At 31.9% G+C, this 24,062-nt stretch overlaps 3 protein-coding genes across 4 annotated transcripts; 1 reads left to right on the forward strand and 2 right to left on the reverse strand.

The window, feature by feature from the left end:
* Positions 1-8,751: 8,751 nt before the first annotated feature.
* Positions 8,752-12,692, forward strand: LOC112524438 (probable sugar phosphate/phosphate translocator At3g11320). 2 transcript variants are annotated; one of them, XM_025134248.1, is made up of 5 exons: positions 8,752-8,770; positions 8,844-9,433; positions 10,240-10,343; positions 10,454-10,682; positions 12,267-12,593. In XM_025134248.1, exons 2-5 carry the CDS (start codon positions 8,978-8,980, stop codon positions 12,414-12,416), a joined length of 939 nt encoding a protein of 312 aa, XP_024990016.1. In that variant the 5' UTR covers positions 8,752-8,770; positions 8,844-8,977; the 3' UTR covers positions 12,417-12,593. The 2 variants fall into 2 exon arrangements, with proteins under 2 accessions (XP_024990016.1, XP_024990017.1); XM_025134249.1 differs by lacking the exon at positions 8,752-8,770 and having other exon boundaries at positions 8,978-9,433; positions 12,267-12,692.
* Positions 12,693-13,768: 1,076 nt separating this feature from the next.
* LOC112525830 (proliferating cell nuclear antigen-like) lies at positions 13,769-15,713 on the reverse strand. The gene is made up of 4 exons (XM_025136112.1): positions 15,395-15,713; positions 14,848-15,000; positions 14,626-14,723; positions 13,769-14,479 (listed from the first exon to the last, which is right to left on the reverse strand). Exons 1-4 carry the CDS (start codon positions 15,711-15,713, stop codon positions 13,931-13,933), a joined length of 1,119 nt encoding a protein of 372 aa, XP_024991880.1. The 3' UTR covers positions 13,769-13,930.
* Positions 15,714-17,187: 1,474 nt separating this feature from the next.
* Positions 17,188-20,198, reverse strand: LOC112525371 (LIM domain-containing protein WLIM2b-like). Its single transcript, XM_025135478.1, has 6 exons — positions 19,985-20,198; positions 18,972-19,144; positions 18,602-18,701; positions 18,487-18,521; positions 18,028-18,117; positions 17,188-17,688 (listed from the first exon to the last, which is right to left on the reverse strand). Exons 2-6 carry the CDS (start codon positions 19,104-19,106, stop codon positions 17,440-17,442), a joined length of 609 nt encoding a protein of 202 aa, XP_024991246.1. The 5' UTR covers positions 19,107-19,144; positions 19,985-20,198; the 3' UTR covers positions 17,188-17,439.
* Between the last annotated feature and the right edge of the window lie 3,864 nt (positions 20,199-24,062).

The following is a 24,062-nucleotide window of genomic DNA, read 5'->3' on the forward strand; positions in this document are numbered from 1 at the left end:
TGTATTTGATTATGTTTATCTGCAGTTAGTTATACGAATTCAGATATGGAGCTTTAATAAGTTGTACTTACGTCCAATCTATTTGTAATCTTGAGTTTTAAGTAATATGCATTAATAAACAGTACTTTACGTATAAAAAGTAGGGGTGAGCATAGGCGGGTACCCGCCCTATTTGACAGGAACCGGAACCGGCGGTTATTAAGATATTGGAACCGGAACCGTCGGGAACCGGTTCCGGTTCCGGGTACCCGCTTCCTAAAATATTAAAATTTTGTTATTTATAAATAAAAAATAGAACATTGGCAAAACAGTAAATAAATAAACAATGGTTACAAATATTGTTTAACGATTATAAACCATAATAGACTAATAGTAAATGTTGAAAATTAACGATTACATACTATAATTGTAAATGTTCAAAGTTTAACGATTACGTACTACAAATCTAATTAAACACACAATTTGAAAAATACGAATCATTTTATCTTCTGAATCTAGAGTTCTAAGTTCTTGACATAATTTAAATTAGTATTAAAAAATATTAATTGAAAAATACTGGGTACCTGCCGGTTCCGGGTACCCGGTCCCGAAAGCGGTACTGGAGAGTAACGGTTCCGAAAAATTGAGAACCGGAACCGGAACCACTCTCAATCGGTTCCGTATTTTAGGAACCGGAACTGGAACCACTCATATCGGTTCCGGTTCCGGAACCGGCAATTCCAAGGCAGTTCCGATTCCGCAAATGGGTACCCGGTTCCGCTGCTCACCCTTAATAAAAAGTGGTTTATAAGAGTTTTTATCAAATGCTTTATAATATAGTATAGATATTCATTATAACAGTTACTTTCGAATAGACCACAATTTTAAAAAATAACATATGATAATTAGATGAATATTTTGAAAATCTGATAATAGAAAGCAGAAACGACAAAATAGCAATCAATATGCAAGAGTTGTTATAGACAAGTAGAGTATCGTCGCTTAAAACTTTGTCAAAAATAGAAACAATGCACATCATATGAAGTCATTTCGAAATAAATTAAGACGTGTAACATAAATTTTCCCAACAGTTACTCAAATTATTTTTGTACATAAAAGGTTTTTTAGTTGGCAGGTCTCGAGCATACCTTCATATCGACCCGATAACATGTAAGAGACAAATCAAGTATACCAGCATGGCTGCCTTAACAGCCAAGTGTCTTCAAAGAGCCCGATCCGTAAAGGAATTGTGATTTTCATTTTTTTTTATTAACCTGGATATCCAACCCGCTATGCGAGCCGACTAATCCCAGAACGACCACATGTTTTGCAGATAGCCCGGAGTCACCGCATTTGAACCTTCATGGCCACAAAGGGGATTTTTATTCCTCCTTGGATTTGAACCTGAGACCTCCTGATACTTTTAATCTTTAAAGCCAAACTCAAACCAATAAGACACCACCTTTGTGGTTGTGATTTTCATGTTACAGTTATTTGACTCATAACTTAACCAATTTGTGTAAATATATCATCTCAAAATCAACAATATATACCATTATTGAAATAATTATATAATATATGAAATAATATGCCTTAGGATATGCATTTTGTGTGTTTGCCACAAATTTCTTAGGGTACAACCCATTATGCTTAGGGTACAAGTGTTTACAACATCCATGTGCATATGGAAGTAAAAGGGTGCTTGTGATGATATTATCCCTCTTTCCCATGCAAAGATTGAGTAAAAAATGATTGATGATTTTATACACAAAGTGGAAATTTATATTCATTTTGTAGTATTAATTTATATTTTTAAATAATTTTTGTAAAAAAAAAATACCTAATGAAAAATATGAGAAACTATAAATCTTTTTAAATAATGATAAGAAAATAAATATATAGATATTTTTCAAAAATCATCATGATCTATTGGTTAGTTATCTGTTTTTCATACATGAGGTCTTGTGTTTGAATCTTTTATTGTAAGTTTTTCAGAAACATAACAAATTTGAACAAATATGAAAGTAAAAGCTAAATATTAAGAAAATTACACACACGGGATTCAAACCTGCATCTGGGGTGGAAGAAAAGTCATGCAAACCAACTAAACTAAAGAAAACTTGTATTCTCATTATAGTTTCAAAATATATACGATTTTACAGGAAAAAAAAATGATGCAATGACATCTTTCACGACCCTATATATTTTTACACTATGACGGGAGTACGACTGTGCCACTGTATCTAATAGAGTGGGTATCTAGATTTATATTAGATGTCACTAAAAAAGATTAGTAACCTGATATAGCATTATTAAAAAAAACAATTGGTAAAAAATAATTTATGATATTTAAAAGTCAAATATATACTTTGGGTATGTCATGATTAGACCTCTTATTTAATGGAATTGTTCAAAATAGTTTTTTTTTTATTTTATAAATTCAATTATTTTTATTTAATTTTCTTTTTACCCTTTAGAGTGTTTTATTTCGCTAAAGATTCGATTCGTTTAAAACTTATATGTCGTATAGAAAATGAAACTTTTTCGTATATTGTAATCAAGATTGTTGAATTCTGTTATCAAGGGTTTGAATTATAATCTCGAAGGCTAGAAACACCACACATAAACCTTACATGATTTTCTTTTACTTTTGTGATCTCATCGTTTTTTATTTATTTATCATTCTATGTTTCATTTGTGACTACATTGTTTTTACTAAATTATTGCTCGGTTTTCTTATATACTAAGATGGTGGTTTTATAATAAAATGTATAATATGAAAAAAGCACCAGCACCCCAGTTAGCCATGCTAAAGCTGATGTTACCAGCACCTACCACCYAATGAGAGTTGCCCAGAATGGTACTAACATGAGATGAATAGGCTTGAGTGTCGATAGGTGACTTTAAGGTAGGCGTCTATCTCCTTAAGTTGTTCAAAGAAATTTGTACAAAGTAGTTAGTTTTTGGGAGTCGTATATTAACTTAAAAGAAGTTAGTGTATGATCACTTTACTCGCCCAAAAGTTGGTCATATTTTATCCTTTTGGAATACCATACAAATACAACCATCTTGTTATTATTTAAGCCAGGCAGTCAATGTAAAAAAACCCAAATTCCAATAGAATGATTACTAGTGATAGCCTTATTCCTTTCGTCTATTTCCCTTATAAAATTACATCTCCTTGTATTTAGATTGCGTTTGATCTTCTTATCAAGTTCTTAAAAATGAAAATGGTACACACAAAATCATGTTATAAATCTCTAAATTGAACTACTGGATACTTCTAAACTATTGTTCTAATTCGAATTCTACTATTATTACAATTGTAGTATAACTTTTCATTGAATCAATACTTTATCATCACGGTTCTGGTTTATGATGACCTTCTCGTCGTCGGTTCAACATCAAATCTTGAAAGACTTAGATTTGCATTTTAAACTTTCAATTGAATAACCTAGGCTCGAATTGAACGATCTTTATCACAGTTGACAGTTAGTATTGCTAATGCTTAGTATCTCGATCAAAAATTCCCGTAACTGTCATTTCGTTAGACTTATGTATTATCCAAGTGCTTGTGTGTATAAGATATACCAAAATCCTCTTACTATTGTTTGCAATCTCTAAATCACCTTTGGTATAAAACATCAAAATACAATAAACTTGTTGCTTAAGTTATTAACTTGAACAATTCACAATATTTTCTCTCAAATTCATGTATTCTCCATTCTATCAATGTTAATTCATGTTACATGATAAAATTATTCACTTCATAGACAGTAGGAATGTTACAATCATGATAACTCCTTTTACTGTTATTAAAAGCTCAAAAGCTTAGCGGTTCTACTAAGATGTGATATTTCTCTCTCTCTCTCTCTCTCTCTCTCTCACACACACACACACACACATATATATATCATTCATTTTTATGTCCACAACCTTTATGTCTTTCTTATTTGAACCTCTTTGTATGTATGTATGTATGTATGTATGTATGTATGTATGTATGTATGTATGTATGTATGTATGTATGTATGTATGTATGTATGTATGTATNTATGTATGTATGTATGTATGTATGTATGTATGTATGTATGTATGTATGTATGTATGTATGTATGTATGTATGTATGTATGTATGTATGTATGTATGTACATGTTTAACTTGATACATAGTGTAACACACACCAACCTTTGGTGCAAATATAAAATTAGTCGTTCTGAGGCCGAATTGACAATAGATGAAAATGTTAAAGAGGGACCAATAAGTACCATACCCGAGAACCCCATGACTCAATATGTATGTTGAGAATGGGGTCTGAAGAGAAAATGAATGGTTACAAGGATGTTCAAGAGAATACCATTAGGAAAAAAGCTAGAGAGAATTAGAAAGAAGATTTTGGATTGAAGCAAAAACAAAAGAAAACTGAAGGTAGAAGTTGTATAAGGAATTCTAAGGATAAAACCGGTGTCTAAAATGTAAAGTGTTTTCAATGTCAAATTCGTGTCTTTATTCATTTTGACATGAAAACAACAATATATTTGCATAAATCATTGATTTTAGAAGGATTCAAACAAGAATACATTCATTTTATGCAAACATGATAACACCTTTTTTTACTATATTCCATCACATGTGATACTAAATCAGAGATGTAAGACCGGCCCATATGCTCCACCCAGGGCAGCAAAGCTCAAGGGGCAGAAAGCCTAACACATATACAAGGCTTAGTAGACTCATTTTTGATCTTTTTTAAAAAAAAATCCGTTCTCACCTATAGAATTTTTTGACCTATCATACGTACATTCACAACTCACCTTTGCCCTTGCTCTCAAGCCCTGTCACGCTATCAATCGCTCATCACCACCACCACATGTTTCTGGTGCTGCCCACCAACCACCACCATTAGGCGTCCAATACTCAGGCGTTGACAAGAGCCCACCACGACTCACGACCACCACCTGTTTCTCAATTTCTCATTAGTTACTCAATCACTCAATTTCTTTAAGGCTCCAGGTGTTCTTTTTTTTTTTCATTTATTTATCTAGAATTGTAGTTATATGATTTATTGTTTATTGATTTACTTATTTACTCTTGAATCTTGATGTTTTGGTTTTCTCCTTTGATTTTGCTCAATTATTTTGCCTTTAGATGTTATATACAGATGCATATATTGAAATGTTGAGTGCCAATTGGATCCTATCGTTGGTGTTCATATGTAAATCTGATTTACCTCTGTTTCAATGCTTGCCAACTGCAGCAAGCATTCAATATTCTATGGAAATCGATTTTTTTTTGTCTCAATGTCGTTAACCCTATATTATTCTCTTGTTTAGATTCTGGATTTCGTTTTAAACAAACGTGCATGTAATACATTCATCCTAATAACAACATTATGCCTAATATTATAGATTCATCATTCTTTTGCATTTTTTTTTTTGCAGTTTTTTTAGTTTTTGTTTGCTCCAATAAGCAATCATTACAAAATGACCACTCGAGTAACGTTTGTTTAAATCAAACTTCTTTGGAATGATAACAATCTCAAGCACCCATAGAGATTCAAATTCATGATCTAAAGAGATTCGAATCCATATTGGTTGTGGATATTTTAGGAATACCAGGTTAAAAAGTCGATCTTTATTTTGTTATTATTGAGTGGTAGTTTGTGTATCTGATCATAAATGACATATTTATTAAACTAATCTTCCATCTTATAAGTCCCAAATTGAAAGTAGTAGTATCTGACATGATCTTATGGGTAAATTGTAGAAAATAGCATATTCCTATCATCTGAAATCTGTGTAAGCAGTTGTTTCTTGTTTAATCCTGCTTACAATTAGGTAGTAGTGTACAAACTTTTAAAAAACGAGTGTAAAACTATATAACAGATATTGTTGAACAATACAATTAACTGTTTCATAAACATCACAATCACTGTCTCACAAGTCGGGATCTTCACATAAACAATCTCTTTGCTTCAAATATATGTTGAACATTAACTACAAAACTGATAAAGCACAAAACCAATAAAAACCCCAAGATCAAACAACTATGTTCCAACATCAAGATTAGGCAAAAAATAGTTTGTAATTTCTAGTAAGGGCAAATTGCATGAAAAGGTAACGTACTTTAACTTGATTCCTATTTTGGGTAACGTACTTTCAAAACTTTTATTTTGGTACTAAGATGTAAAGTTTTAAACATTTAAGTACCCGGGTAACTGGTTGAAGTATTAACTGATTATCATGCTGATGTGGCGGGTGATGTGGTATCCAACTCGGTATTATTTGCTGACGTGGTTAGTTACGTGGATTTTTTTAAATCTTAAATTAGTCTTTTTTTAATCTAAAATTAGTCTTCGCCGAGTTATCCGGGTACTTAAATGTTTAAAACTTTACATCTTAGGTACCAAAATGGAAGTTTTGAAAGTACGTTACCCAAAATAGGAATCAAGTTAAAGTACGTTACTTTTTCATGCAATTTGCCCTTCTAGTAATAACATCAACTACGTACAATAATCAATAATCAAACCCAAATAATAAAGCATCAAAGGGCGAGAGGGGCATTTTTTTACTCTCCATCCGGGGCATCCAAAACTAAGCAACCTCAGTATTGATTTTGTTGGGTTTTAGTTTGCGAAAATAACCGGATAAAACCCAGCGGAAAAACAGAACCCAATTACAAAAACGTTTAGAAATTTTTTCTAAATAAAACCCAAAGCCGGATCCATTGACAACTAAAATGAATCTACACAAACCATAGGGTGTTTAAAATATTTTGTGTTTGAAATTGAAACTTTGATGTAGCACTAAGAAACCAAATTAGGTTTCCTCTATCGGTTGTCCACACACGAACACGCTTGGAACTCTCACCGGGTGCTAGCCCAAAGAATCATAATTCTATAATTGTATCGTAAGGGTTTTGAGGCTACAACTAGTTATCAGAACTCAATCGTCTATTTTGGTTTTGCCCCTAAGCCTTATTTATATGGTCAGTCTTCGAGATTGACCATAACTCTTAATAAGGCTTAATCATTATCTAAAATGATTATTTATCTAATAATCTTATATAATTATCTAAAAATATTTAAGATAATTATATGCATATTTATAGATTAAACCTTGTAATTATATAATCACAAAACGGTACACATGTTTAGATTCTTTCTTTAGTGGAAGCATACGTGTTCTTTGTGTGCGACTCTATAGGTTTACATGGCTCGTTGGAAGTGTATCTGGGTAACACGTGTTGTGGGTATAACATACAACTTACAAATTTCAATCTTTATTTTATAAAATTAAAGGTATTGGTTTGAAAATTTCTCCAAAATAAAAATGTTGCATTTATTTTTGAAAGAAAAAAAAAGCGTTATTTAAAAAAACACATCCGTATTTATTATTTACTCTTTAGCATTAATACAACACATTAATAACATTAACTTCTAAATAAGAAAATATAATAATAATGTTGCATTAATTTTATTTATTCAATTAATAACATGTATTTATAAATAAATAAATAGCCTATCAAAACAAATATGTGATATTTTTATATTTCATGAAAAACAAAACACTGTTTTTTTTTTTAATTCTTGATTGAAATATCATATTTCAAATTGTATTTTCCAAATTATAATAGTTCTTGGATTATTTACAAAAAATTATAATATTTAATTTAATGAGGTTGATTTAAAGTTAGAATTAATTCCATATATTTTTGTGAAACTTACACTGAATAAACAAAAAACGGTTAAATTTGTGTGTGTATATATATATAGGAAGTTAGGGCATGTTTGTTAGTAACTTAATGAGGTTAAAGAGACTCATTATTTATTTTGTCAGTTTTGATTGTTTCCTGATATAAAGTATTGATCATAATTAATGAACTTTATTCATCTTGCATAAATATTTAAATCATAATAAATAAATTCTTATCATTTTCATAAATATTTCAATTTATTGGGTGCATTGGTTGTATAAATGTGATGAGTTGCATTTGAAACAAATTCTCTCTCTCTCTCTCTCTCTATATATATATATATATGTATATATATACATACACATATGTATGTGTGTATGTATGTATGTTCACATTTACTGAACATATATACAAAAGAGTTATATAGAGATGGAGAAGAGATCGAAAGTTTATGTAAATGGTAAGTGATTGTGTAATCATTTAATGTACATATTAATAGAGACTTAACAATATATTAAATCCAAGAAATAAAATGATATTAGGTTCATTGGATTCCGTTGGATTCAAATAATCATAAACCAATTCCAACCTAATATGTACAGCTTGAAAATTTTACAACTCGATTAGACATGAGTATGGTTCAAATCAAGTTATTTTGCATTGGATTAGGTTGTATTGATCGGGTTGCTCAGATTTTTAAGCAACAGTTAGTGATGGTTGGTCAAAAGTCTATTGCATGAAAATTTAAAGACATATTATTGGTATGTTGACAATTTAAAGATGTTCGTTGTAGTGAATGAAGACTATTAACAACAAGTGTTATCTTATTCATTATAGAAGGACTATCGTAGCAAAAGTTGTCAAATGAGGGGCTAAAGTTAATTTTGTATAATAGGTGAAGTACTATTTATGTAAATTCACTAAAAGAGAATTAATATTTACCCTTTAATGTGCACTATAAATACGTTTGTTCTAACACTCGTATAGAAATTGCCTCCTCGCAAAGCCCTCTCTGTGCAAGGAGACGGACAAGGTTGAATCGTCGCCGGTCGTCGATTGTCGGTCGCCGGTCGTCCTCGTCAAAACGCTAACCGTGTTTTCTTCTTCTTCTTCTATCTCTCTTCAATTTCACGTAGCTGTGTTTTGATTCAGTTCATCCTGTTTATAGATTTCGTAATGCTTCCCAGATCTCCCTCAGATCCAATGCCGGCCTTGTCTTAATTGTTGATGTAGAGGGAGAAGGATTGATTATTATCAATTAGATTGACGGAAAGTTGTTCAGTTTCGATTTTGATTTAAAAAATGTCGGCAATAAAGACCCCGTCGCCGAGCCGATTTTTCACGATCGGGCTTGTAACGTCGTGGTACTCATCCAACATTGGGGTTTTGTTGCTCAACAAGTACTTGCTCAGCAATTATGGTTTCAAGTATCCGATCTTCCTCACTATGTGTCACATGACTGCTTGTGCTTTGCTAAGCTACATCGCAATCGCATGGCTGAAGATGGTTCCTATGCAGACGATCCGATCACGTGTCCAATTCTTTAAGATCTCTGCTCTGAGTTTTATTTTCTGTGGGTCGGTTGTAAGTGGTAATATATCGCTCAGGTATTTGCCAGTGTCGTTTAATCAGGCGATTGGGGCTACGACGCCATTTTTCACGGCGGTGTTTGCTTATCTGATGACTTTGAAGAAGGAGGCTTGGCTTACTTATATCACCCTAATTCCTGTCGTGACTGGTGTTATTATCGCTAGTGGGGTATGTTTCTTTCAGATATTAGTTGCCAATTTATGTTCCCTTTTCTTTGACAAATCACAGTTTCTATATGAATTTGTACGGGTTATAAACTTACAGTATCTAGGAAAAACAAGTTGTTATGTTTAAGATTACATAAGAATGTTGGGGAGGAATACTATAGAGTTAGTTGCATGTCATTAATTGCCATTATGTTCAATTTTACTAACATATAGATTACAATTCAAAACTGGGAGATTATAGTAATATGTTGATAAGCATACAGAATAGCAAGAGGGTTGGCACTCCTGACTTAATTAATTATTTTGTTAGTTGGCCCTTTGATTCTATTTTAGCTCTGATGTTCGGTTTCAACTTATAAAGAGAAATATAATTTTGAATCACCTACTTTTGGTGGTTGGTAGTGCTTTACATGTAGTTTATTTGCAATCACCTATCCATTGTTGGTAGTTACTTTACATCTAGTTTTTGACATACAGTTATGTACATTATCAGATCATCTTTTTCTTTAAATCATGCATAACTTGAAAATTTTAAAATTGACCGTCGAAAGTCAAAGGGGAGATTGGAGATAAAGGGTAGATTATCTTGGATAAATTACCTTTGCATTGATGGAATCTTGCTGATCACAGGGAACACAAAGGTATATTTGGATTTAGGCATATTTGTTAGTGGTGCGATAAACAATTGATTTATTCCACCATAATTAAGTATGTTATTAGGACTAGCAGTGGCCGTTTTGATGTAATTATGTAAATAGGCATAATTTTGATTCTGATTATTACTGTTTGCCACTTTTTACTTCTTAGGGCGAGCCTAGTTTTCATCTCTTCGGGTTTATAATGTGTATTGGTGCTACTGCTGCAAGAGCACTAAAAACGGTGGTTCAAGGGATATTGCTTTCTTCTGAAGGGTAAAGAATTATGCAATTCACTTTTTTTATGATATAGTCTAGCAAATTACATGGGTTTTTGTTATCTATTCAACCAAAATACATGTAAATGCTTATTATTTTGCTTAAAGGGAGAAGCTGAACTCTATGAATCTCCTTCTGTACATGGCTCCTATTGCTGTTGTACTTCTGCTTCCTGCAACACTATACATGGAAGAGAATGTCGTTGGCATCACGATAGCACTTGCTAGACAAGATTTTGGGATTGTGTGGTTGTTGCTTTTCAACTCTGCACTTGCGTATTTTGTGAATTTGACCAACTTTTTGGTCACAAAACACACCAGCGCCCTTACACTTCAGGTACACCTCTTGTTTACTTCGTATGTAGTTATTTATTCATTCATTTAACTTTTTTGTGCTTCATTATCATGCTCAAAACAGGGAGTTAGGAAGACGAAGTGAAAATATAAAAATTGGAAATTGGGAATTTACTAAAAGATTTCTTAAATACATTCCGTCATATTTCCCTTTAGTTTTCTGTAGGTATATGTTCTATTGCTTGTTACTTTGGCCATAATCACTCTTTTTTAACACGAATAAATGAAATTGATATATGAGAAGGCCACTGTAGGGAGTAGAGTGCTAAAATCTAAACAAGCATAAAAGCTCAACGAAATGACAATCATACGCTTAACATATACTCGCATGCAAAAATAAGCTCTGACAAAATCAGTATGCATAAGATATATTCATTTGCTAGAATCAATATTCTTTTTGCCACATTGGAGCTGTTGGAGTTATCAAAGTTGCTTATGCATTAAGGCTCTACCATGACCCTTGATGTGGGTAGCAACTAGCAAGCACGTACTTAGTTCAAGACTTATTAGGGATCTTTTTGGTTTCTGATAAATGATCTTAAGCTTTTGGTTAATATGGTTATGACTTATGAGTTTAGTTGTGTAGTTGCATATGCAATTGGGTCAAGGTCAGGGTTGATATCAAACTTGTAGTGAAGGGAGGTTTGTGACTAGATAATTGGTTGAAGAGGGAGATGTATGAACTCTAGTTTAGGTATGTGTGAATACGGTACAACACTTTGGTGGTGTTTGTTTGTATCATCTTAATGGATCTGAATTGCTTGATCTTTTTGTTAAAATAATTTCAGTGTTTGGATGGTTATGCAAGCTTTAAATCAGTCAAATGAGGTAATAACGCTGAATCAGATTCATAGCTCTCAACTCACCCCCTCCCCTCCCTCCCTCATTAACACCTGTCAATCTCTCTCTTTCTTGTTGTTTGCATCCAAGTTCAGTAAAGCTGTATATTCATTCTTTTCAAGGAAAATCTTGTTTATTTTCTTATTATCATTGTTTTGTTTTTTTACCTTGTTATTACTGTATGTAGTTGATTAATGCAACCCCCTCTTGGTAAAGCAATAGCAAGACATCATTTATTATCTTATAAGACAAATAAGATTTTCTATTTGAAATACAAGTTGTCTAAGATCAGATGCTCACTAAGAACTTATCGAACAATCGATGTTTATTCAGTTCTAATTCAAGACAGGACCTTGTAAATGACCTCTTAATCATTCACTATTTATACATTCAGTTTTATCAAAAAAGAACCTTAGCCACCTAAGGAACATAATTGATAAACTTTAGCCTGGGAGTGAGCCCACCTAGGAGCAGAAAGAGTATGTATGAAACAATCAAGCAGGATGATGACTTGATCTATGTCAACTTGAAATGGCACAAAGGCATAGTCTTTCTTTCATGATTTGAAGTTTAACTCATGTGCAATTGGGCAGTACCATTATCCATGTGTTTCTTACCTTGGTTTGTAAATGGAAAATTGATATAACTATTTAATGGTCTCTTGATTACTGTATCCAAAGAATGGTGATTTTGATAACAAATAGTGGGGTGGTTGATTTTGAAACAGGTGCTGGGAAATGCAAAGGGAGCAGTAGCAGTTGTGGTTTCGATACTCATCTTTAGAAATCCGGTTTCTGTAACTGGGATGGCTGGATACACCCTCACCGTCATCGGAGTCATTCTTTACAGTGAAGCAAAGAAGCGTAGCACCAAATGAGAGAGAGAGAGAGAGAGCCTTAATTTAATTATCAAAGCTTAGATGATCCTCTTAAGCCAGGTTAGAATTTAGGTGCAGGTGCTGCTGCCTGCTGTCCTTCAAATTCATTTTCTTCTTAAATTTAAGCTTTTGGGGGCAGCTAGCTTCACACTTGTAACGGCAATATGAAAAAAATCCAAAAAATAAGAAGCCCATTAGTCTCATCTGTGTTTAGGCATAGTCAAGTATTGTAGAATTATTAATAGATATTATGTTATATTTAAACTTATACATTTTATTTATTATTCAAGACTTCTCCCATTGTGTCAAGGTCCAAAATTTTAGATAATTGCCCCCAACCATTTATAGAAGAGACGGATCCAAAAAGAATTTCAAAGTGGCACTATTTGACTAAAAAATATCAATAAAAAAATACACAATATTAATATAATTATGTAGGTTGTTCTTACATAGAAAAGAGTCATGTTCAAATCTTCTTTACATATATCTATACTATATTATAAAAACATTTGATAAAAAATTTTAAAGACCATCTTTTATGTACGAAATACTGTTTATTGATGCATATTACTTAAAATTTAAAATTACAAGTAAATTATGCATAAGTACAACTTATTAAAATTCCGAATTCATGTAACTAACTGCAGATAAAGATAATCAAATATTGGATAAACATCTTATTTTAAATATAAATAATCTAAAATATAATTAAGATAATTATTGAGTTTTAACAGAATACTTAATTATTATCTACATAAAAATTATATTATTAAACTTAAATTAAATTTCTTTGTTAGTAAATCTAAATTAAATTATAATTAAAAAATTGAATTAAGGAAAGAACTTTTAAAAATATTAATTTGATATTTATATCGATATAATTTTTTTTAAAAAATTTATGATATTTTCAAATTTATATTTTATTCAAAAATAAAAACATTATCGTTTTTTCCAAAACCACATAAAACTATATTGACATAAAATAAAATAAAACAAAACACTGAAATCATGATGTGTCTCGATGCATTGCACGAGTATCCTTCTAGTTTTTGAAAATACAAAAAGGTATATAAAAATAATCAAAAATTTAAGCTAAAAAACTTTAGGACTCAAACCTGGGTTAAAATTTCAGTTTTAAAAAGTATATGGTGGCACCAGAACAAGAACAGTGGTACCCTTTAGAGGTCTATGCCACCGTAACTATCCATGTGCCCCCCCCCTCCCCCTCCCCCCCCTTCCTCGCCCTCCTCATTCATAGTAAACAAGATACAACTTTTCATATCTGCATATGTTAAAAGGAAACTTAATCTAATCAACCAAAGTTCCACCACTAACACAGAATTTTGAAGAGATTAGAACACAAAAACCTGATTCAATTTTCTACTCAGAGTAGGGTTTACAAATGCTCTCATCTGGCATATCAAAATTAACCCAATAGCTGATACCTTAAACTATGAACAAAAAAACCACCTCTTAACCCTATATATCTAATGACTCGAAATGCCATTGTTAGTCTACTCGACATCCATTACGTCAGCTTCACCACCATTCGTTTCTTTCTCGGCCTTTGCTGCAGCAGCTTCAATGCTAGGCTTGACATCCATGACCTCCACTTCACCGTTCACTTCTTCCTTAGGCTTGATAATGCCGGTGCCAGGCTTAGAACCCACAACTTCAACATACCCATTGGTTTCACTTACGATCTTTGGTTTTGTTTCCTCTTCTTCCTCGTCAAGGTCTATCTTCATGACACGACGTTTTGGTTCACCATTGGTTTTGGGTTCAGTTTTTGGCGTTTTCTCGGGTTTTTTCTTGGTTTCCACTGCCACTGGTTCTGCCTGATGACGACCCATCTCCTCATCTTCTTCTATCTTTGGAGCTAAATAGAACCTCAGATAACCCATTTCTCCGATTTTGTATTCAACCACAACAGGCAGTTCAGAAGACAAACTTACTGTCACTTGGGTCGCCAGTGGGGTTGCCTTTGTAAAAGAATTCATATACCTCAGTGCAAATGTCAATGAAACCGGTGTCTCCATTTCAATTATAGTAGCTTCTTCTGGCTGCAAAAGTGTACATAGAATTCACATTCTCTCTTCTGAAATAGATCCAATTAACCACACCCAATTGACACACAATGGCAATACTCAAAAGTGGGATTCAAAACCAGAGGCTCTAAATGATCTTTCATATAGTTTAGCCTACGTACCTTGTCAACAGATGTGTTTTGTCTGCACACAATATTTGCAGTCCCAATGTCACCCTTGGTTGAAAACCTTACACCTTCCTTCGTAACAGATATCAGAACTACACCCACCAATTTGATCCCAGAATTAGCATTCATGGTTAACTTTTGAAAATTACATAGGGTGTATGAAGAATGTGAAGTCATTATAAGAATGTATGGTGAAAGAAAGAAAGAAAGAAATACCAGTGTCTCCTATGGTGCTAAGATCTTTGCAGATTCTTGCAAACTCAGATGATGGCATTCGAACAATGGCTTCATATTCTGTTTCTGGTATCCCAAGATGCTCACTATCGATGTCCATCAGTTTCATCTCAAAATCAGCAATCTTATCTTGATCTGGATCATTTCAAGTATTTCACTCAACACACATATCCAAAGTTCAATCCAAAAGACATCAAAGTATCAACGAAGCAGAAGAAAACACCGGAATCACCACACATCAAATATGCATACACAAAAATGCATAGAAAGAAGTGACGAACAGAAGATATGTGATCCTCCATAACTGTCCTAATTGAGATCAGTTAGAATTAACGAACAGAAAACCAATCGACAATTGTACTTTTAATATGATCGCTTCAATTCAAATGAACAATTTGTCATACATCGAACAAAAATGCGTTAGAAACACTCAAAATTTCAATAGTGATCACGTTGTTGGGTTCATTTTTGCAAAAAATATGAAGAGGTAAACTAATGCAATGTACAAATGGGAAGAAGGAAGCATTACTGGGGCTTTCAAACATGAAAGTGACACAGTCGCCCCCATCGTCGGCCTTGATGGTGACAATATCGTCATTGCCGGCGCACTTGAGCATCTTGGCCATGTTACCGAGATTCATTCCCATTGAGAGGTTACGATCGCATCGGTAGTGCTCAAAACCCTCGGATCTGAGGAGGAGTGAGACCAGCGCTACATGGCTTGAATCCATGGCCTGCAATGAGAATCCGGTGGCCGAGCAGTCAAAGTTGGCGTCGTTCACCAGATCTTTTATGGATTCCATCACTTTCTTCAACAAGCTCCCCTGCACCAACCTGAGTTCCAGCATTTTCTTTTGTGCGTGTGAGAGAGAAAACTGTTTTTGCTGATTTCAAAGAGAGAGAGAGAGAGTTAAGAGGCAAACAGCAGGGAGTAGAAGTCTAGAAACACGAGAGGGTTTTGGCGGGAAAGAAATGCATTCCCGCCAGATACCGACCTTGAAAACGCTGTCGTTCAAAGAAACCCTACTATGGCTACAATTTGAATGATTAAGGTGTTTGCCGGCAATAGTCACAACTTACGTTATCAAGTAATATTTTCGTCCATTGAAATTGGTTGTTGGTGAACACGTTTTACCTGGTAAGTCTTGCCATCGAAAAAGATTGATTGTTTATGTTATGTCCATTACATTACCAGATAAGATTATCTGTTATTGTTACGTCCATCTGGTAAGGTAAATGATACTGGATAAATGTTTATAAGCGTTCAGTAAACCACTCACAGGTTTCTATTTTTCTAACAAATAAATTTTTAAACTTATTGAAATCAAACAAATAAATTCCTAAATTTATTATACCCAAAGAATTTTCATATTTTAAATTATTAAACCCTTGGAATTTTTTTTGAACAAATGAATTATGAAACAAAACAAACATATCATTTATCTACAGATGTATCAATGAATCAATAATAAAATACAATAAATCAGTAACAAAAATATTATACTGTTTCCATTATCAATTATTTATTTTTCAAATTCAAATGGAAATCATAAAAAATTATAATATTTATTTATTTTTCATTCAAATGAGAATCAAGAGGACAACAAACACCTGCAATTATCAATTGAATGTGAAAAACAAACAATATTACATAAAAAAGCAAATTACATGAAAAAGTAACTTAATTTAAATGATTTTTATTTTAGGTAACGTACTTTTAAAACTTTCATTTTGATATTTAATATGTAAAGTTTTAAACATTTAAGTACTCATGTAACCGGTTGAAGCATTAACCGATTATCATGCTGATGCGGCGAGTGATGTGGTATTCAACTCAGTATTATTTGCTAATGAACTCAATTTTATTCCATCACTCGTCACATCAGCATAGTAACCATATCACTCGTCACATCAGCATGATAATCGGTTAATGCTTCAACCGGATACTAAAATGTTTAAACTTTACATCTTAGATACCAAATTGAAAGTTTTAAAAGTACGTTACCAAAATAAGAATCAAATTAAAATATATTACTTTTTCATGCAATTTACCTTATATAAAAAAGTTGTATTTTTATTTTATTTTATTGGTTCGTTATAGTCTGTTATATATTTTTCTTTGTATAACTTTTAAGAATTTATTTCATTGATTTAATCGTTTAAAAATTGCAAAATCGTTGGTTATTTTTTCTATTTTAGTAACATCAAAATTGTATTTGTTCAATTCAGTAAGTTTTAAGGTTTTTTTTTAGTAACATCAACTTAAAACCTTGATGGTCTGTTTTAACAGGTCCATTGATCTATTCGAAACTTTTTGCAAACCTTGTTACTAACTAGTAGTCTATGATAATTAAAATCTAAACCCAAATCTATGAACCAAAATAAATACCCAAACCCGAAACCGACATATCGAACACAAACCAACCTTGAACCGACACACATGGGCGAGGGAGTTTGCCTGTGTTGAACCACATCAAAAGGCTAGAAAATCAAGAGTAATCATCAACGACAACCAAGCGGAAAATTAGAACAAACCAAACGTCCACTGGTAAGATGATATATTTGAACCAAGTTTCAAGCTTCAGGAACACCGGTGGCTGCGGCGGCTGCGGCTGCGGCTGCGGTAGCGGCTGCGGCAGAGCGTTTGATGGTTGCGGACTTGACGAGATGATTGTAACTACCCTTCTCCTTAAATAGCTGCGAGAAATGATGCTTGCAGTATAAAATTCCTTCAAGTGCTGCGTAGTTTGACGGCGATAACGAGCATCCTCCATGCGAGCACTTAAAACACGACTTGTGATATGCTTCGTTCTCCACTGTCACCTGAAATATTGTGGCTTTTAAAGTTAACTTTGCTCACTAATGCTGGAATTGCTAAAATAGAGTAGCTATTGGAGTTGTATGTAATTTCTTTTTAGATATTCTATTTTAGAAAAATTATAGCATAATTATTATTGGAGATGTAGGACCTCTACCTCTAAGAGTATGACAGTTGTTTCCATAAAGACCCTCGGCTATGCAAGAATGTACGTAAAATACTGATAAACCAAACCTAACTAAACCGATCCAATATGTCCCAACCGGAAGTAGGGTCTGAACAGTGAGATATACACAGACCTGACCTCTATGCATCCAATAGACAAAAGAGGTTTAGGTTCATACCTTCTCAAGAGGATAAGCTGTTTTGCCACAAGTAGCACATTTGTCTTGGGTGCCAGAAAACATACCGGCAGCTTTGCTTTGTGACTTTGTCTACACAAATGTTTACAAACACACATAACTTACAACCACCTTTGCTATATATATATATATATATATATAGAGAGAGAGAGAGAGAGAGGGAGGTTCGGGGGAAAACCCCCAAAAAAAGAAGTTGAGGAACGCTCTACCAATCATTCATCTGGAAAATATGAACATGTGCATAAAGTAATTGAAGTTGTTTCTTGATTTTTATGCGCATGTGCTTACCGGACAAATTGCTTACAAATTACTTGTATGCTCATATGCATACCCTCCAAATGGACATATACCAAAGCGTTCATCAGTTTTTCATTTTTTGGGAATTTTCCATTAAACCTGCGCTATACATATATATCCAACATAGATACAAAGAAAATGTACCAGCTGTGGCGTTAATTTCTCAGCAGACTTTGCAGCTGTCGAGAACGTCAAAACTGATCAGAAACAAAACTAGAAACCCGGAAACGGAGAAGAAATGAGTGAATAAAAAGCATACGTGATTGGAAGTTCTTGTTGAAATTTCCGCTCTCCTTGAACAGCTGCTCGAAGTGAGGTTTACAGTATAATACACCTTCCATTGACGAGTAATTGCTCAGCTGAAAGACGATTGTAATTACTTTAACATGAAAACAATGCACGCATACACATAAAAGACGGAGGCTGTTTAGCTCAATGACCTTCTCCATAAGCTCGTTTTGCAAAATGACCCTCTACTGTATTTCTAAGTTTTAACGGTAGCAGACTGTTTTGAATCAGGGACATGTCAAATTGAAAACTCATTTAAGGTCATTTATCCAAACACGACCCAAATAAAGGCTATGTTTGTACAGGGTTAATATAGGTATTTCACATCTAAATGATAATACCTTAAGGGTTCCCTTGCAATGGCTACACTTGAAGCATGACTTGTGATAATCAACACCATCAGCAGACAAAAGCTCCACTGGATAAACAGTCTTTCCACAAGCTTTGCATTTCTGCTGTGTCCCAATAAAAGACATAATTACCCTTTTCTCCCTTGGGTTTGATCTTGATATCCCTTAATTTTTCACAAACAAACAAACAAATGTCAAGCCTTTTTCCCCTTTATAAACTGGAAAACCCCAAAAAGATTGAACCTTTACCCTTGGTTATAACCTCATCAAATGTCAGTCAAATCTGCATTCTCTAATCTTGATACATATTTTGATGACAGCAAGAACGAAAACGGCTGTTTGTCAATTGCTAAATGGTTTGGAGCAGAATGATTAAGAGGCTCTCATAATATAGTGCAAATTGAAATATAATTGTTTGGTAATTGTGTACAATGAAATTAGGGCTCTTAATGGTTAAAAAGGGAGATCCATAATACAAAACCATTCAGAGGCAAGACTTTTTTTTTCCAAACAAGATTCACCTCTTAACGATTCAGATATCGGCTCTTAACGGAACTATTAAGAGCTAAACAAACAACCCAAAGAAGTCGGAAAGTTTTATAGTTAATTTCAAGAAAATATGAACATACATGGTCAAGAAGGATCAAAATACAGGGAAACTTAATTAAGACTGAAGTGAGATTAGATTGATATAGGATGCATAACTCAATAATCAGATAGTTCATCATTAATTTCAAGAATATTTGAACATAAAATCTAACCCAATAAAAACTGAAGTGATTAATTTCAAGTAAATGACGAACCAAATGAATGAAAACTGAAGGTGAGTTAGAGTGGCAAAAATGATACAGACCTCAAAATCAGAAATGTCTGATTAATCTCAGCAAAAATAGGAACATGGATTGTAAAGAAGACCCAGATGAATAATGCATGCCTCAAAAAGCTTACCATTAATATGAAGATACCATGAACATAGATAGATTGTGTAAAAGGGATCTGTTTACCTTGATAGATTCAAACACTTTGTCTGAAACTGGAAGGTTTTTTTGTTTGTTTGCAGAGTGATGAAGAATCAGAGGTGAAAATGTAGGAAAAGAAATGGGTTTTTATGGTTGTTTTGCAGGGAAGAAGATGGAGAGAGAAGAGAAAGAGAAAGAGAAAGAGAAGATGAAATGGAATATCTTTTTTGGCTGAAAAGTAATTATTCCACTTTTTTTCACAAGAATAATTTTACATTTTTGTCTCATTTTATAATCCTTTTTCAATATTATTATAATCATTTGTTTGGTATTTACGTAAAAAAATCCATTATTAATAGTCAACGAGTCTTTTATAAAACTCATCTTGAACGACATCAATGTAAGAGTGTGGCTAGTAGCCTCTGATCAAACCCACGATTTATATTATATTTGAGTCAATTCATCTCATTCAGGATCATCTCTTAACATGGCCTTCAAAATTTTGGGACCCAAATTTACATGTGTTCATGGTCTTTTTAATGATTTGTGTAAAAGTATAGCCGAAATTATTTATGTTCAAACAATTAATTGTTTGGTTTTAGATTCAAACCATTAATGGTTTATGTTTAATTTCAGATTATTAATCGTTTTAGGTTTAATCCATTTTTGTTCTTAACATATATTCTCTAATATCTCATTTATATAATGCAATCAAAAGTTTTAGATGTAAAAGGATGTCCAAAAAGATTGAAACGTTCCTGTCACCACTTTGTCAACTAATTTACATGCCAAAGGTAATTATTGTTTGGTATTATTTTCTACCCTCTAAAAACACAAAGTTTCAAAGGTGTGTAATTGTTATTTTTTTTTTAATTAATCAAATAACAATTTTATTATTAGTAATAAATTGAAGGTTAAATTATGTTTTTAGTCTCTATAGTTTGTTGAAAATTTCTATTTTCATCCCTATGATTTACAATTCAATAATATTTTCGTCTTTATGATTTAAAATTTATTGTTTTTTATTTCGTCGGTATGGCTAAAATTCATTTCTATTTTAGTCATTTATACTTAAAAGTGAGACGAAAATAAAAATGAATAATAAAATAAACGAACGAAAATCGAAATTTTAAAACCACAGGGATGAAATTCACAATTTATAATAAACCACAAGGAAAAAAAACGTAATTTACTCTAAATTGAAAGATTTTATCTATATCATAATTAAAAGTAGAATAACAAAATAAATATTTATTTAAAAATCAACTAAAAATAAATTATGAACATTTTATTATGGTGTAGTGTAGTTCTATTGATTAAATGTTTTGTATCATATATAAAGTTATAATTGAAAATATTTGAATTTTGGTGAGAATAAAAGTATTGTTGAAAAGGGTAAGAAAGGATTTTCATCATTCGATCAATCCTAATTGAAGATCAACACTAATGCTATACATTAAGATGCATGGGATCAATTCTCGTGAGAATTGCAATTTATGAGATGGATGTGAGATTAAAAGTGATCAAAGATCTAGATCTCTTGCACCAAAATGGAACCAACTTTCACCTGATTTCTATTTTGGGGAACCAACTTTCACCTGATTTCTATTTTGGGGAACCAACTTTCAAAATCGTCATTTTGGGGAACCAACTTTCACTTGATTATTATTTTGGGGAACCAACTTTCACCTGATTCCTATTTTGGGGAACCAACTTTCAAAATCGTCATTTTGGGGAACCAACTTGGACCTGATTCTTATTTTGAGGAACCAACTTGGACCTGATTCTTATTTTGGGGAACCAACTTTCAAAATCGTTATTTTGGGGAACCAACTTGCATCTGATTCCTATTTTGGGAAACCAACTTGCATAATAATTATAGAAAAATAACTAAAATTCATTTCTTTTCAAAAATTAATGCAATAAAATCTATTTTTCATTTCAAATCTCGTTTTTTTAAATTCAGATATCAAATTGAAGATTTTTCGAAAAAATCCAAATTACCACGATAAAAATTGTTTTTTACTAATGCAATAAAAAATCAATTTAATAAAAAAAATTAATTGATGCAATAAAAAATAAATATTAAATATCACATTCAAGATTTTTATATCTAACCAATCTGTGTCAATATTAAAATTTAAATCAAATTTGGCAAATCCAACCAAAAGTTTGATAGAGACCCTTAAATTATCTGTTACATGTTCAACAGATCAATCAGACCCTTAAATAAACAAAAAGTTCGATAGAGACCCCTAAATGACGATTTTAAAAGTTGGTTCCCCAAAATAGGAATCAAGTGAAAGTTGGTTTCATTTTGGTGTGATTTTCCCATTTTTTTTATAATTATTTTTCAAGTTGGTTCCCCAAAATAGGAATTAGGTGCAAGTTGGTTCCCGAAAATGACGATTTTGAAAGTTGGTTCCCCAAAATAGGAATCAGGTGAAAGTTGGTTCCCCAAAATGACGATTTTGAAAGTTCGTTCCCCAAAATAGAAATCATGTGAAAGTTGGTTCCATTTTGGTGCAATTTTCCCTTTAGAGTAAACTACAAACTTGGTCCTTGTAGATTATCAGAAATAACACTTTTCACATTTACAATTTTAAAATTATAATTTGGTCATCATGATTTGTAAAAATATCCGTATTAGTCCTTTCCACTAACGGTTGTTAAAAGTTTCTATTACATGAAGGGAATTTTCGCCCTGTTTTATATTTTTTGTTTTCTACTCGGTCAAAATCAAGTTTATGATTTTGGTCCATTGTTTTTATTGGACAAAAAAATAAAATAATAAAAGAAGAAAAATATTCTTTATTTAGCTGAATCTTTAACAACCATTAGAGTGAGAGACCAAATTTGAACATTTTTACAAACCATGATAATCATCTTATAATTTTAAAACTACAAGAATAAAAAATATTATTTCTAACAAACCACAAGAACCAAAATTGTAGCTCACTCTAACACTTAATTAATAAGTACTTTGCTCTAAAAATATTGTAAAGCAATATAAAAGATATTTTATATTCAAATCTTTTTTCCAATATGCTTATCGTAGTTGTCAATATCATCAAATATATATTTTTTAAATCCAAAATCGTTTAATTTGTTATATAATTTAATGAAGGATTTTAAAAAAGGCAACCCTGAAAAAACTTATCAATTATGATCATTTTAATTGTTTATAATAAATGTATCCATATTATAACGATCTTTATGAAGAAAAAACATTTCATTTTGGTGGGTGGACATCAGAGGTGTAGTTAGAACTGACAAATTAATGTATACAATACAGACAATAAGCCATACCATAAAAGTTCAAAACAATACGGTTTTGATAATCAAATTAAAAAGTTGATTCATTATATTAAACTGAAAGTCGAGTAAACGGTGTAATTTGATACTTTCGTAGCCGAATGACATGTTTAATTCATTTTACAAACTCTGTATGCTAACTTTATTTTTCGATTATATGTTTTGAAAAAAAAAAGAAAATATAAATAATGTATTATACTTTCTACTCACACCGATATTCTTATCCGCTTTTAATTAAATTACATAACATAAATTATCAATTATGAATATTGTTGAAGTTTTTGCGTTTTTGATTTATATTATATAAATTTAAAAAATCAACAAAATAAATATATTTACAACAATATTCATCATAAATCATTAGAGGAAATAATATAATACTATAATTACTTATGGAGGAAAATAAAGAAAAAAGTTGTGATTTGTGGTCGGCATGTTGCGATATATTTTCTCTCACCACTAACAATTTTTTATCCATTAGAAACTTGTATTTTATTAAAAAGATATTCATTCCAATAAATATTTAATCTAGTTTCCAACAATTCAAGTTGCTATCTTTTTAGATTCAGTAGAAGGTATCGACGTAATACAACGAGATACATCTTTATTTTAATATTTTGTTTTATATTTTGGTTCTATCGATATTGTAATGCGATTTTACGTGGTTTTGAGAAAAAAAGAAAATATTTTTATTTTTGAATGAAATATAAATTTAAAAATATTATAAAATTTTGAAAAAAAAATATTAGTATCAAATTAACTATTTAAACATTTTTATGTAATTTCTATAATTTAATTTTTTATTATA

This window comes from Cynara cardunculus, assembly GCF_001531365.2.
Source record: "Cynara cardunculus var. scolymus isolate 2C chromosome LG 13, CcrdV1, whole genome shotgun sequence".
Lineage (NCBI taxonomy): Eukaryota > Viridiplantae > Streptophyta > Magnoliopsida > Asterales > Asteraceae > Cynara > Cynara cardunculus.

Coding starts and splice junctions, on each gene's coding strand:
- LOC112524438 (XM_025134248.1), top strand. CDS start 8,978: ATGTCGGCAATAAAGACCCCGTCGCCGAGCCGATTTTTCACGATCGGG. Junction 9,434..10,239: donor GTGTTATTATCGCTAGTGGG/GTATGTTTCTTT, acceptor TTTACTTCTTAG/GGCGAGCCTAGTTTTCATCT. Junction 10,683..12,266: donor CCAGCGCCCTTACACTTCAG/GTACACCTCTTG, acceptor ATTTTGAAACAG/GTGCTGGGAAATGCAAAGGG.
- LOC112525830 (XM_025136112.1), bottom strand. CDS start 15,713: ATGCTGGAACTCAGGTTGGTGCAGGGGAGCTTGTTGAAGAAAGTGATG. Junction 14,724..14,847: donor TAGCACCATAGGAGACACTG/GTATTTCTTTCT, acceptor TGGTGGGTGTAG/TTCTGATATCTGTTACGAAG. Junction 14,480..14,625: donor AAAACACATCTGTTGACAAG/GTACGTAGGCTA, acceptor ACACTTTTGCAG/CCAGAAGAAGCTACTATAAT.
- LOC112525371 (XM_025135478.1), bottom strand. CDS start 19,106: ATGTCTTTTATTGGGACACAGCAGAAATGCAAAGCTTGTGGAAAGACT. Junction 18,522..18,601: donor CAACAAGAACTTCCAATCAC/GTATGCTTTTTA, acceptor CGTTCTCGACAG/CTGCAAAGTCTGCTGAGAAA. Junction 17,689..18,027: donor CAGCTTATCCTCTTGAGAAG/GTATGAACCTAA, acceptor ACAATATTTCAG/GTGACAGTGGAGAACGAAGC.